This window comes from Oncorhynchus gorbuscha, linkage group LG22 (genome assembly GCF_021184085.1).
Source record: "Oncorhynchus gorbuscha isolate QuinsamMale2020 ecotype Even-year linkage group LG22, OgorEven_v1.0, whole genome shotgun sequence".
NCBI classification, from domain to species: Eukaryota; Metazoa; Chordata; class Actinopteri; order Salmoniformes; family Salmonidae; genus Oncorhynchus; species Oncorhynchus gorbuscha.
Window position 1 is genome coordinate 10,085,601 of NC_060194.1, and position 16,078 is coordinate 10,101,678.

General features: G+C 40.6%; 1 protein-coding gene across 28 annotated transcripts in view; it reads left to right on the forward strand.

The window, feature by feature from the left end:
• dlg1b (discs large MAGUK scaffold protein 1b) overlaps positions 1–16,078 on the forward strand; it is a 250,592-nt gene that overhangs the window by 134,618 nt on the left and 99,896 nt on the right. For all 28 annotated transcript variants that reach the window (XM_046321076.1, XM_046321075.1, XM_046321079.1 and 25 more), the window contains 2 exons: positions 5,305–5,429; positions 14,685–14,854. In XM_046321076.1, the coding sequence (XP_046177032.1) occupies positions 5,305–5,429; positions 14,685–14,854 (295 nt within the window). The remainder of the gene's footprint in view (positions 1–5,304; positions 5,430–14,684; positions 14,855–16,078) is intronic.

A 16,078-nucleotide genomic window follows, 5' to 3' on the forward strand; every position in this document is an offset into this window, starting at 1 on the left:
TAAACACATTTAGCATCTCCTGGCTTCCACACAGAGCCTACAAGCCACTCATACAGACCTTTGGAACATTCACATTAAAAAAAAAGGTTTAAGTCCATTTATTATAACCTAAATCCATTATTTATTTTAAACAGGTCTAAACAAACAGGATATGAAGAAAATGTAGTCTATTTCAGAAGAACAGAATAGCATACTCCAAGTTGTCCTTTTGTTATGCCCTGATCTGGCTATGCCATCTGGCTGTGGGCTACACTAGTTCATTTAGCAGACAAGATTTACTTAGAAGTCTGTGTCATTATTTTATAGTATGAAGAATACAATTGGACATAGCTGAATAATATTGAAAGGATATTTTCTCAATAACAATTTGATGCACATGCGGCTATTTTGTGTTGATCGCTTAATTAATAAAGACACAGGTACTCCGATGTGCTTAATTTAGAGTTATTAACGTAACTTTATTTGTGATATAAATGTTGGGCTATATGTTTTGATTTTTAATCCATTCTAAGGCTGCATGATGCAACTAATGAGGATTTTTTTAAATGTGATGAACGACATGATCTCTGCTTTGTTTTTTGGGCAGGCTGTACCCACGTCTCTCACTCACAATTTGACAAGCACTTGACAATGCCTCAAATATCCCGGCTGCATCCCCTTTGTGGCCGTAATACCCCATTAAAAAAATCCATGTATTTTGCGGAAAGTGACTGTTGTGCCATTAATTATAATTCCCTTCTCCCGGCTGCATTCCAAAGCACCTTTCACTCACATGGCTCTCCGTCACGTGATAGGGTCTTTCTCACAGGCTACAAGTGAAGATAGACACATCGGGGACACAACTGTGCATGTACTTACAAAATTCCGAGGCGCATATTGAAGATATTATAAGAACTGTCCACAATAACTTTTCGTAAACAAACAAGATGAGCAAAAGCGCTAGCCTATATCAATCTACTATCCCCATAGTACAAAAGTTGGCCTACTCTATTCTGTGCGAGAAATAAATATTTAAAACATAGTGTAGGACAGTTGTGGGATGCGATAGATTCCAAATGAATACCTCCACTAGCATCAAAAAACGTGTTTTAAGCAATGAGCCTGACGCAACAGATGAGAACGCTTAGCCTTAATAGTTTATCGATATTTTAAGCTATTTCTTCGAATAAAGGCGAATAAAGGCAGGCTACAAGCGCGAATGTTCCGTTAGCAGGACAACACCATTCTCAAGTGACCACAAATGTGATTATGCATTTATTGCTTTTATTATAAAGGTGCTTTTTAATGGTGAAATGATCTTCCCCAAACTTAAAAATCACGCTCTGCGTATGTACAGTGGGAGAACAAGTATTTGATACACTGCTGATTTTGCAGGGTTTCCTACTTACAAAGCATGTCTGCCATTTTTATCATAGGTACGCTTCAACTGTGAGAGACGGAATATATTAAAAAGAAAATCATATTGTATGATTTTTAAGTAATTAATTTGCATTTTATTGCATGACATAAGTATTTGATACATCAGAAAAGCAGAACTTAATATTTGGTACAGAAACCTTTTTTTGCAATTACAGAGATCATATGTTTCCTGTAGTTCTTGACCAGTTTTGCACACACTGCAGCAGGGATTTTGGCTCACTCCGCCATACAGACCTTCTCCAGATCCTTCAGGTTTCGGGGCTGTCGCTGGGCAATACGGACTTTCAGCTCCCTCCAAAGATGTTCTATTGGGTTCAGGTCTGGAGATTGGCTAGGCCACTCCAGGACCTTGAGATGCTTCTTACGGAGCCACTCCTTAGTTGCCCTGGCTGTGTGTTTCAGGTCGTTGTCATGCTGGAAGACCCAGCCACGACCCATCTTCAATGCTCTTACTGAGGTAAGGAGGTTGTTGGCCAAGATCTCGCGATACATGGCCCCATCCATCCTCCCCTCAATACGGTACAGTCGTCCTGGCCACTTTGCAGAAAAGCATCCCCAAAGATTGATGTTTCCACCGCCATGCTTCACGGTTGGGATGGTGTTCTTGGGGTTGTACTCATCCTGCTTCTTCCTCCAAACACGGCGAGTGGAGTTTAGACCAAAAAGCTCTATTTTTGTCTCATCAGACCACATGACCTTCTCCTATTCCTCCTCTGGATAATCATTGGCAAACTTCAGACAGTCCTGGACTTGCGCTGGCTTGAGCAGGGGGACCTTGCGTGCGCTGCAGGATTTTAATCCATGACAGCCTAGTGTGTTACTAATGGTTCTCTTTGAGAATGTGGTCCCAGCTCTCTTCATGTCATTGACCAGGTCCTGCCGTGTAGTTTTGGGCTGATCCCCCACCTTCCTCAAGATCATTGATGCCCCACGAGGTGAGCTCTTGCATGGAGCCCCAGACCGAGGGTGATTGACCGTCATCTTGAACTTCTTCCATTTTCTAATAATTGCGCCAACAGTTGTTGCCTTCTCACCAAGCTGCTTGCCTATTGTCCTGTAGCCCATCCCAGCCTTGTGCAGGTCAACAATTGTATTCTTGATGTCCTTACACAGCTCTCTGGTCTTGGCCATTGAGGAGAGGTTGGAGTCTGTTTGATTGAGTGTGGACAGGTGTCTTTTATACAGGTAACGAGTTCAAACAGGTGCAGTTAATACAGGTAATGAGTGGAGAACAGGAGGGCTTCTTAAAGAAAAACTAACAGGTCTGTGAGAGCCAGAATTCTTACTTGTTGGTAGGTGATCAAATACTTATGTCATGCAATAAAATGCAAATGAATTACTTAAAAATCATACAATGTGATTTTCTGGATTTTTGTTTTAGATTCCGTCTCTCACAGTTGAAGTGTACCTATGATAAAAATTACAGACCCCTACATACTAGGAAAACCTGCAAAATCAGCAGTGCATCAAATACTTGTTCTCCCCACTGTATGTAATTTAGGCTTTACACCCATTGTAAAGCGGATTAATGTTCTTCAATTTAAGAAGTTATTTGGTGCTTTAGTTGATACAAACCGTAATAAAACATATACGTCTATGGGCTAGGCTACATGAGATGTGCAACTATGATTTGTAAAAGTTGCAAAAACAAAATGCGCTGTTTGCCTTAAGCTGGGCATCATTCACAAGTGATAGGCTAAAATTGTCACCCATCACACTATTCTTGATTTAATATTGTTTTTACATATACTAAATAATATATGTATAACATTTGTTTTGATTTAGAATTGGACCATTATCATGCACCTGTATCAAAACAGGGGCAGCGGGAAACAATACATGTCATCTATGGACTTAAATAGTAAATGGAGTATGTGTTTCGCAAGGTTCATTTTCATGCCAGCCAGGTAGGCTATACTCCTGTTGTAAAAATTATCAATGTGCTTAATGTTAAGAAAGTTGAGAAATATAGTAGGCCTAGCCTATAGAAAGCTGATGGTATCCTCCTCTTTTAAATAGAGGTTCTCAGGCAATTGCATAGCCTACGGAAATGTTGCGCAATTTGAGCTCATGGGTTCTCAACACGGAACCCAAACCGTCTGCGCGCGTGCGCCATTGTGCAGAAATGTATTTTGTGTGCCCACACCAAATGCGATCACGACACGCAGATGAAAATATCAAAACAAACTCTGAACCAATTTCAGTAATTTGGGGACAGGTCGAAAAGCATTAAACATTTTTAAACATTTATGGCAATTTAGCTAGCTAGCATGCACTTGCTAGCTAATTTGTCCTATTTAGCTAGCTTGCTGTTGCTAGCTAATTGGTCCTGGGATAAAAACATTGTTATTTTACCTGAAATGCACAAGGTCCTCTACTCCGACAATTAATCCACACATAAAACAGTCAACCGAATCATTTCTTATCGTCTCCCCTTCTTCCAGGCCTTTTCTTATCTGGACTTTTTATTGCGATTGGTAACTTTCCTAAATTAGGTGCATTACCGCTACCGACCTTGTTTATCTTTCAGTCACCCATGTGGGGATAACCAATGAGGAGATGGCACATGGGTACCTGCTTCTATAAACCAATGAGGAGATGGGAGAGGCGCGATCTGCGTCACAAATAGAACTGACTTCTGTTTTAGCCCTTGGCAACGCAGACACTCATTGGCGCGCGCAAACAGTGTGGGTGAAGTAATTGAATAATATAGATTTCTACATTAATTTTGCAATGCGAGCGGTGTAGTCATGGTGTAAGTGTTTGATTCGATTTTCAATTACATTTGCATTTATGTCAGAGTGATTTGAGGGACAATAGTGTGGGGTACCAGCCAGTTAGCAAGTTTGGTGGGTGACTAATGACCATCAGCAGCATCAAAGCTTGGAGAAGCCATGGAATTTGACTGTTGTCTAGACTCGTAACCGCTGGTGGGGCGGTAATGCGGTTACCGTAACAGCCTTACTCACAGCTCGAGTATGCAGCGTCTGTATGAATTCCATTTTTCTACTCAAATAATTCAGGGGATTCATTCAATTTGGTAATTACATTGCAATTTGTTTCTCGGAATTGAGTGGAAATGGAACTGACCCCAACACTGCTCGTATAATACAGCACCATCAGGACCATAATGTTCTCTCCTCTTAAGTTATCCTGTATTAAACGGCCAGCTCTCTTGTGTAGTACACTCCTCCAGTCTCTCCAATGTTCCACTCAAGACACTCCAGGGCTGCATCCCAAATGGCACCATATTCCCTATATATGAGCACTATAAAGGGAATAGGGTGCCATTTAGGACTCAGAAAATGTCTCTGCCGTTATACGCATTTTGTTGCTTTCTGCTCTCTTGCATTATGTAGCCCTACCAATGATGATGTATTTCTGTTATGTTCCTTTTTTTCTTTTGCGTGACCCATTTCAGCTGTACTTTCAAGTGCACGGTATTATTAGCGTAGCGTAAAATAAAAAATGCTCGCCTCTCTGCAAGCGGTCTCCCTGGGAGCTCTTATCCCTTGCGCCCGCTGCCATTCCTAAGTAACAACGCACTCTGTGTGCTCCTACTGGCTTGATGTGTTTTGTTGTAAATGCTTGATGACCATTTGAAAATTAGCCTGGTCCCAGATCTGGTTTGTGCTGTCTTGCCAACTCGTCTTGCATTACCGTAAAACTTGGTAAGACCGCACAAACAGTGGCGTAACAATAAACCTTAGGAGTAGGCAAGACTGCACAAACAAATCTGTTGTATGCAGTAGCAGTTTGTAATTGTTGTTATAGTTGACATGTTAATGTATGAATAATAATAATACATGGGTTTTATATAGCGCTTTTCAAAGACCTAAAGGTGCTTATGGAGAAAGTGTGCTTGTGTGTCTTTGGTTTCTCCAGGGTAACTCTGGGCTGGGTTTCAGTATCGCGGGGGGAACGGACAACCCCCACATCGGTGAAGACCCCAGCATCTTCATCACCAAGGTCATCCCTGGGGGGGCGGCGGCCCAGGACGGACGACTCCGGTGAGTGAGGAACACACACACATATTAGAGGTGTGAACGTTTAAACATGAAAACGTTAACGTTAAGAAAAAATCCCTAACCGTGAAAGTCACAGTGCAGTTATCACAAAGCTACCACTAACAGGTCCCGATCATCAACATAAAGGGACCATTTCAATTAAACAAATACCTAATGCAACAGTGTTGTAACATTAGTAAGATATATGCATCCTTTAAATGATTATATAGTTCTCTGCACGCCATCGGCGTTAACCTCTAGTGACACCCCATCCTGTGAACGGGACCGCTGTGATCTGACACTAATTAGCATAACGCAATGGATATAAATCTTCCTAGAAAATATTCCTATTCATGAAAATCACAAGTGAAATATATTGGAACACAGCTTAGCCTTTTGTTAATCACCCTGTCATCTCAGATTTTCAAAATATGCTTTACAGCCAAAGCTAGACAAGCATTTGTGTAATTGTATCGATAGCCTAGCATAGCATTATGCCTTGCTAGCAGCAGGCAACCTTGTCACAAAAATCAGAAAAGCAATCAAATTAAATAATTTACCTTTGATGAACTTCGGATATTTTCACTCGAGACCCCCAGGTAGATAGCCAACGTTAATTTTTTCCCAAAATATTATTTTTGTAGGCGAAATAGCTCCGTTTGTTCTTCACGTTTGGCTGAGAAATCTTTCGGTCACGACCATGCCCAAAAATATTCCAAATTAGCTCCATAATATCGACAGAAACATGGCAAACGTTGTTTAGAATCAATCCTCAAGGTGTTTTTCAAATATCTATTCGATAATATATCCACCGGGACAATTGGTTTCTCAGTAGAAGCGATTGGAATAATGGCTACCTCTGAACATTTGAAAGGAAAAATGGTTTTCCTAATTTTCCAAAGTTTGGTTTTGGAATACGTTGGGAGCAGCAAAGACGATTTTAATCTATTTATAGACATTAATGAACCATCAGTACTGTAGGAGTTTGACGTGAATGAATTTGAAAAAGCAAATACAATTAATGAATCAATGATAATGATTAATCATACCTGGATAGGCTATCTGGGAATTAAACTTAACATTGGAAGTTGGCTCATCTAGGTTACTATTGCAAAGTTTAAAATGTCTCATTTAATTGGAAGAACCTAGAAAAGGTATGTTCGACAATTTATCTTATTAAATTGAATGAGACAATGATATCCAAGCAATTGGGATTGACTGGATTATCACAAAAGTAACCAGTAGTGTAAATGTTAGTGGGGCAAATTTCCTCAGCCTCCTGAGGTTGCGCCACACTGTTTGTGGGTGGACCATTTCAGTTTGTCCGTGATGTGTACGCCGAGGATTAACTTTCCACCTTCTCCACTGCTTTCCAGTCGATGTGAATAGGGGAGTGCTCCCTCTGCAGTTTCCTGAAGTCCACGATCATCTCGTTTGTTTTGTTGACGTTGAGTGTGAGGTTGTTTTATGACACCACACTCGGAGTGCCCTCACCTCCTCCCTGTAGGCTGTCTCGTCGTTGTTGGTAAGCAAGTCCACTACTGTGTCTGCAAACTTGATGATTGAGTTGGAGGCATGCATGGCCATGCAGTCACGGGTGAACAGGATGTACAGGAGGGGGCTGAGCACAGACCCTTGTGGGGGCCCCAGTGTTGAGAATCAGCGAAGTGGAGATGTTGTTTCCTACCTTCACCGCCTGGAGCTGCCCGTCAGGGTGTCCAGGACCCAATTGTACAGGGCGGGGTTGAGACTGGAGGTCAACCGATTATGATTTTTCAATGCCGATACAGATTATTGGAGGACCATAAATGCCGATACCGATTAATCGTAAGATTCTTTTTACATTTATTTAATAATGACAATTACAACAATACTGAATGAACACTTATTTTAACTTAATATAATACATCAATAAAATCAATTTAGCCTCAAGTAAATAATGAAACATTTTCAATTTGGTTTAAATAATGCAAAAACAAAGTGTTGGAGAAGAAAGTAAAAGTGCAATATGTTCCATGTAAAATATGTGCCATGTAAGAAAGCTAACGTTTCAGTTCCTTGCTCAGAACATGAGAACATATGAAAGCTGGTGGTTCCTTTTAATATGAGTCATCAATATTCCCAGGTAAGAAGTTTTAGGTTGTAGTTATTATAGGAATTTTAGGACTATTTCCCTCTATACCATTTGTATTTCATTAACCTTTGACTATTGGATCTTCTTATAGGAACTTTAGTATTGCCAGTGTAACAGTATAGCTTCCGTCCCTCTCCTCACTCCTCCCTGGGCTCGAACCAGCAACACAATGACAATTAGCGCACACTAACTAGCTAGCCATTTCAATTCGGTTACACGAGCCTCATCTCGGGAGTTGATAGGCTTGAAGTCATAAACAGCGCAATGCTTGACGCACAACGAAGAGCTGCTGGCAAAACGCACGAAAGTGCTGTTTGAATGAATGTTTACACGCCTGCTTCTGCCTACCACCGCTCAGTCAGATACTTGTATGCTCAGATTATATGCAACGCAGGACACGCTCGATAATATCTAGTAATATCATCAACCATGTGTAGTTAACTAGTGATTATGATTGATTGTTTTTTATAAGATAAGTTTAATGCTAGCTAGCAACTTACCATGGCTTACTGCTTTCGCATAACATGCAGCCTCCTTGTGGAGTGCAACGAGAAAGAGGCAGGTCATTATTTGCGTTGTACTAGTTAAGTTTGCGAGATTGAATCCCCCGAGCTGACAAGGTAAAAATCTGTCGTTCGTCTTGTCCGGGTGGGATAGGCCAGTGTGATGGCGATTGCATCGTCTGTGGACCTATTGGGGCAGTATGCAACTTGAAGTGTGTCTTGGGTGACAGGTAAGGTGGAGGTGGAGGTGATATGATCCTTGACTAGTATCTCAAAGCACTCCATGATGACAGAAATTAGTGCTACAGGGCAATAGTAATTTAGTTTAGTTATCCTTGCCTTCATTGGTACAGGAACATTGGTGGCCATCTTGAAGCATGTGGGGACAGCAAACTGGGATAGGGAGAGATTGAATATGTCCATAAACACACCAGCTGGTCTGTGCATGCTCTGAGGACACGGCTAGTGATGCCGTCTGGGTCTTGCGAGGGTTAACACGTGTAAATGTCTTACTCACGTCAGCCACGGAGAAGGAGAGGGGGGGGCCTGCAGTCCTTGGTAGCGGGCCATGTCGGTGGCACTGTATTATCCTTAAAGCAAGCAAAGAAGATGTTTAGTCTGGAAGCAAGACGTCCGTGTCCGTGACGTGGTGAATTTTCTTTTTGTAGTCCGTAATTGCCTCTAGACCCTACCACATTTGTGTTTGAGCCGTTGAATTGCGACTCCAATTTGTCCCTATTCCGATATTTCGCTTGTTTGATTGCTTTGAGGAGGGAATAACTACACGGTTTAAAATTGGCCATATTCCCAGTCATTTTTCCATTGTTAAATGCAGTGGTTCACTCTTTAAGTTCTGCACGAATGCTGCCATCTATCCACAGTTTCTGTTTAGGGTAGGTTTTAATTGTCACAGTGGACACATCTCCAATGCACTTCCTTATAAACTCACTCACAGATTCAGCATATAAATCGATGTTATTCTCTGAGGCTGCCCAGAACATTTCCCAGTCCTTGTGATCAAAACAATCTTGAAGCGTGGATTCCGATTGGTCAGACCAGCGTTGGATAGGTCCAGTCACGGGTGCATCCTGTTTGATTTTCTGCCTATAGGACGGTATAGGAGCAAAATAGAGTCATGATCGGATTTGCAGAAGAGAGGGTGGGGGAGGGCCTTGTATGCTTCGGAAGTTAGAGTAGCCGTGATCCAGTGTATTGCCCACATGAGTGCTACAATCAATATGCTGATAGAATTTAGGTAGCCTTGTTCTCAAATTTGCTTTGTTAAAATCCCAGCTTTACTAAATGGTGCCTCGGGATATATGGTTTCAGTGAAGTTCATTGAGGGCCGTCGGGGTATTTGCTTGAGGTGGGATATACACGGCTGTGATAACCAAAGATAATTATCTTGTGAGATAGTATGGTCTGCATTTGATTGTAAGGAATTATTGGTCAGGTGAACAAAAGGACTTGAGTTCCTGTATGTTGTTACGAATGTTTATTTCTGTCGGCGTGACGCATAAAGAAATCCAGTGGCTGTACTGACTCCGACAACATATCCTGAGTGAGCCATGTTTCCGTGAAACAGAATGTTACAATCCCAGATGTTTCTCTGGAAGGCAACCCTTGCCTTAATTTCGTCTACCTTGTTATCTAGAGACTGGACATTGGCGAGGAATATACTCAGAAGCGGTGGGTGGTGTTCTTCAATTAGTGGAGTGTTTCCAATGTATTCTGATGGATATAAATTAGAATATACGTTTTTGACATTGTCTATTTCATTGTTGTCACAGGTGGGCATACCATCACTGTCATTTATTTGTGCAATTGAATGCAATGTGGCAGATTTACATAGTTGATGAGATTGTATTTCACTGGGTATTTCACTGAGTATATTGCCTGTCTATGCTCAGGATACGTTCTGTAAACGTCTTCATTTTTTCTGTTTTTTTTTTTCTTTTTGGTGAACGCAATTATTTGACCACTAAGGTAAGCTTTCATTGTTTCCAACAAATGTTTATTTTTTCGTTTCAACTTAAAACTGATAAATGACAACTTTAAATATATATATATTTTTTTACATTTGTCACATCCCTAATGAATACACACACATGTACAGTTGTGGCCCAAAGTTTTGAGAATGACACAAATATTAATTCCCCCAGTCTGCTGCCTCAGTTTGTATGATGGCAATTTGCATATACTCCAGAATGTTATGAAGAGTTATCAGATGCATTGCAATTAATTGCAAAGTCCCCTTTTGCCATGCAAATGAACTGAATCCCCCCCCAAAAAACATTTCCACTGCATTTCAGCCCTGCCACACAAGGACCAGCTGACAAAGTCAGTGATTCTCTCGTTAACGAGGACAAGGCTGGAGATCACTCTGTCATGCTGATTGAGTTTGAATAACAATTTTTCACAATTTTGCCTCAGAACAGCCATGAATAAAGAATGGTACCAACACATCCTCCGAGAGCAACTTCTCCCTACCATCCAGGAACAGTTTGGTGACGAACAATGCCTTTTCAAGCATGATGGAGCACCTTGCCATAAGGAAAAAGTGATAACTAAGTGGCTCGAGGAACAAAACATTGATATTTTGGGTCCATTGCCAGGAAACATCCCCAGACCTTAATCCCATTGAGAACGTGTGTTCAATCCTCAAGAAGCAAACAAAAAAACACATTCTGACAAACACCATGCATTGGTTATGCAAGAATGGGCTGCCATCATGTGGCCTAGAGGTTAATTGACAGCATGCCAGGGCGGATTGCCGAGGTCTTGAAAAAGAAGGGTCAACACTGCAAATATTGACTCTTTGCATCAACTTCATGTAATTGTCAATAAAAGCCTTTGACACTTATGAAATGCTTGTAATTATACTTCAGTATTCCATAGTAACATCTGTCAAAAATATCTAAAGACCCTGAAGCAGCAGACTTTGTAAGCCACTGTACACACATACTGACACATTGTGTAATTGTTCGTTATATACTCTCTGAATTGGCTGAACTGGCTTACATAAGACCTTTAGGTATACAGTATCAGTCAAACGTTTGGACACAGCTACTCATTCAAGGGTTTTTCTTTATTTTTTTATTTCCTACATTGTCGAAAAATAGTGAAGACATCAAAACTATGAAATAACACATATGGAATAATGTAGTTACCAAAAAAGTGTGAAACAAATATAAATATATTTTGATTCTTCAAAGTAGCCACCCTTTGCCTTGATGACAGCTTTATACACTTGAAATTCTCTCAACCAGCTTCACTTGGAATGCTTCTCCAACAGTCTTGAAGGAGTTTCCACATATGCTGAACACTTGTTGGCTGCTTTTCCTTCACTCTGCGGTCCAACTCATCCCAATTCATCTCAGTTGGGGTCGGGTGATTGTGGAGGCCAGGTCATCTGATGCAGCACTCCATCACTCTCCTTCTTGGTCAAATAGCCATTACACAACCTGGAGGTGTGTTGGATCATTGTCCTGTTGAAAAACAAATGACAGTCCCACTAAGCACAAACAAGATGGGATGGTGTATCGCTACAGTTTTCCACCGGTCTAATGTCCATTGCCTGTGTTTCTTGGCCCAACCAAGTCTCTTCTTCATATTGGTGTCCTTTAGTAGTGGTTTCTTTGCAGCAATTCTCCCATGAAGACCTGATTCATGCAGTCTTTTCTGAACAGTTGATGTTGAGATGTGTCTGTTACATGAACTCTGTGAAGCATTTATTTGGGCTGGAATCTGAGGTGCAGTTAACTCTAATGAACGTTATCCTCTGCAGCAGAGGTAATTCTGGGTCATCCTTTTTATATTGCTATTTCTGACTTGTCGCACCTGCCTGGTTGAAATATCATTTTCATGTGTTTGTAAGCGGGGGCGCTGTCCTTAGATAATCGCATGGTTTGCTTTCGCCTTAAAGCCTTTTTGAAATCTGACACGGCGGCTGGATTAACAAGAAGTTAAACTTTATTTTGATGTATAACGCATATATTTTCAAGAATGTTAAATATTTGTATTTAGTGTTTTTGAATTTCGTGCTCTGTAATTTCAGTGGATGTTGGCCAGGTGGGACACTATTGTCCCACCTACCCTAGAAAGGTTAAAACATTTTTGGTTACTTCATAACTGTTTTGTTTACTACATATTTTTTACTATATTCTACAATGTAGAATATAGTAAAAAATAAAGACAAAACCTTGCATGAGTCGGTGTCTCAGCTTTTGGATCTATAGGCTACGCACTTGCAGATCCACTGCTTAAACGTGTAGCCTACATCCGTCAGTGTGGCATCCCTAAATGATCCCAGATTGTCTGGGGTCTTAGAGTAATATGTTTGCGTGGATAGGCCCCAGGGTATTACTCACACAGCCTACTAGCACAGCATAGAAAGGGGAGCATTGAGAGGGTGACTGTCGCAAATTGCAGACCTGGGTTCATATTGTGACCGAATGAACACGACCCTGAACATTAACACCCTGGCAGGTAACATAATTCAATATCCCGACAGTCACTGACAGACACAAGCTTCCCTGTGGACCCCACAGACACACCCACAGGGTCAGAGTGCTTGGGTGCCTTCATCACCTCATCAATATTACACTAGTCCCCGGCAGAAGAACTTAATACAGCCGTTGACAAGTGTCAAGATAAGCCAGAGTCACAATAGCGGACTTGAACCAGTGACATTCTCCATCGATGGGGGAGGGTCAAATATGGCACCCGATGTCGGTTTTGGTTGCGCAAGTTTGAGAAAGCTCAAAGGGGTACAGGGTCAGTTCCATTTTATCTAGTCAATTTGGAAAGGTAAAGAGAGATCTGAGATTTCCTGATGTTCTTGGTCATTTTCAAGTCATTTTATATACATACATACACGTAACTGCCAAAATAAAGGAAACCCCAACATAGTGTGTTAACCTCTTCAACCTATGGGGGCGCTATGTCATTATTGGATTAAAAAACGTGCCCGTTTTAAGCGTAATATTTTGTTTTGGAAAGAAAACACGCTGACGTTTTCAAAACTGCAAAGATATTATCTGTGAGTGCCCCAGAACTGATGCTACAGGCGAAACCAAGATGAAACCTCAAACAGGAAATGAGCAGAATTTTTTAGGCTTTGTTTTACTATCGTCTCCTTATATGGCTGTGAATGTGCCGTGAACGAGCTTATGCTCTCTGCCGTTCATCCAAGATGTCTGCAGCATTGTGACGTATTTGTAAGCATATCATTGGAAGATTGGCCATAAGAGACTACATTTGCCAGGGTCCGCCCTGTGTCCTTTGTCTAAGTTGGTGCGTAATTCTCAGTGGCAATCATTTTACCATGCGATTCAGAGGGAGAAGCACACTTCCAGGAACGATACATCATTGAAGAGATATGTAGAAAAACACCTTGAGGATTGATTCTAAACAACGTTTGCCATGTTTCAGTCGATATTATGGAGTTATTTTGGAAAAAATTTGGCGTTTTTATAACTGAATTTTCGTTTTTTTTTGGTAGCCAAACATGACGCAGAAAACGGACCGATTTCTCCTGCACAAATAATCTTTCAGGAAAACTGAACATTTGCTATCTAACTGAGTCTCCTCATTGAAAACATCCGAAGTTCTTCAAAGGTAAATTATTTATTTGAATGTTTTTCTGTTTTTTGTGAAAATGTTGCCTGCTAATGCTAACTCTAAATGCTAACGCTAAATGCTAGTTTGCTATGGTTGAGAAGAATATTTTTGAAAATCTGAGATGACAGTGTTGTTAACAAAAGGCTAAGCTTGAGAGCTAGCATATTGATTTAATTTCATTTGCGATTTTCATGAATAGTTAACATTGCGTTATGGTAATGAGCTTGAGGCTGTATTCACGATCCCGGATCCGGGATGGCTCGCCGCAAGAAGTTACCAGCCCTTACCAGCTGCATAGATTCTACAAGTGTCTGGAACTCTATTGGAGGGATGCGACACAATTCTTCCACAATAATTTCCATCATTCAGTGTTTTGTTTATGGTGCTGGAAAACAGTCTCAAGTGCCGCTTCATAATCTCCCATAATTGTTTATTTGGGTTGAGATCTGGTGACAGACACCATTTTTAAACCCCCTATGCTCCTTTGAGACTACTCTTTCAAAGTCACTGAGATCTCTTCTAGACATGGTAGCCAAAATAAAGGGCAACTGGGCCTTTTTATACATAGTACAATGTTCTTACACTTACTGTCCACTCTTACCTAAAGTAAGTGTATTACTCAATTTTTAGTTTTTGTTGTCATTTGAATCTTTTGTTGGTAATTTGAAGCAAACTGTCAATTTACCTTCAGGTCTTGTGACTGGAAGATATGAGTAGTGTTACAAAGCATTATACCTGCATCATAATGGATTACACCTGCACACTTTAAAAGTGAAGTTCAGTTTTTCGTAACAGGATGGTTCCCCACCCTATGGGCCAATAGAAACTGTAATCCATGGTTCGTTTTTCTTCGAACAGTCACTACAAACTGAGGAACCAATTGACTTTAAATTGTAAAATGCTGAACTTGTCCTTTGAGTAATGAGTTGGCTGAAATTATGATTGGATTATGGGACCCCACCCTGGCTTTAACTGTCATTCCTCTTCACCCCGGTGAAGGGTCAACGACGTCATCCTGCGGGTGAATGAGGCAGACGTGCGGGACGTGACCCACAGTCGGGCAGTGGAAGCTCTGAAGGAGGCCGGGTCGCTGGTGCGCCTCTACGTCCGCCGGAGGAAGCCTGTCTCCGAGAAGGTGATGGAGATCAAGCTAGTGAAAGGACCCAAAGGTACACAGCAACATCACAAGTGTTAAATCAACTAATAGTGTTACATTTAATTCAACACACTTATCCACACTACAGTGTTAATGCTACATTCAGCTTTTTTAGATGGCCCAAAGGTAGTGTAGGGGAGACTATTTTGGAGTTGTTTCTTAAAATATGATTTACTTTAACACTGTTTGTAGTGATTTCAAAATGTCACACAAAAATGTACATTTGTGATGTGCTCTATCATCAGTCATTGTTGCATTTGCTAATTAGCATTAGAAAACTATTTGTTTTCATCTCTAAATCAAAGTATAATTACACTTTTAAGCCTCAGATAAGATCAAAACAAGATTTTTGGCTAGCTAACAGTCAACCGACAAGCTAGCTAACAAGCTGTTTGGCTTGCTAGCCAGGCCTCGTATTTCCCGGTGCCACCAACGACAATGGTAAGTTGTATATGGGACAGTTGTAACACTGTCTTCAGTGGTAAACAGTTGGTGTAATTGAACAATTATGATTTTTTTTTTACTGATATTTGGATGAAAATACACTAAGTTGACATTTTCTTTTTATCTGTTAAGCGTGTAATATTGCCTAGAGCTGAGGATCCAAAATATTAGATTTTGCATTAGCATTACAAAAAGTGTACATTTTTCTGAAGTATTATCTTGGTTGCACTACCAAAGTTGATGTGAATGTGTCTATGTCATTACATATATAATTTAAGTAAGGGGTGACGTACAGCATTGCGTGACACCTAACCCCAAGCATAGAACTCTTTCCAAATTAGTCTTGTGAGAACATACATCTTGTCAGAACAATAATTGTCATCAACTATACCTCATCTTACTGATAAATTATATGTTTAGATACATGCATAATGTTCTAGAGGTCAATAATCAAAACTGAGAGGTGGCAAAAAAGGAAGGCTTCCTCAATTTAAATAATTGATGGCTTACAATTTACTAGTGTTACAATTGTCCCCGGTCTCCCTTACTTCTCTATAGGGCCCAAATGTAGTGTACTCCATACATTTCAGGGCTCAAAGGTAGTGTACTCCATAGGGGTGTGAACGTTAAAAGGTTTAAGCCCTTAGATCACAATATCTACTAAGCTAACAAATTGAATTTTAAGATGGTCATAAAATTTTGATTTTGAAGTTTAGGATTCCTGTAGGTATAAAAAAATAAAGATTTAACATTGAATTTGGCCTATACTGCTGTAGCCCATAGCCCAACACAT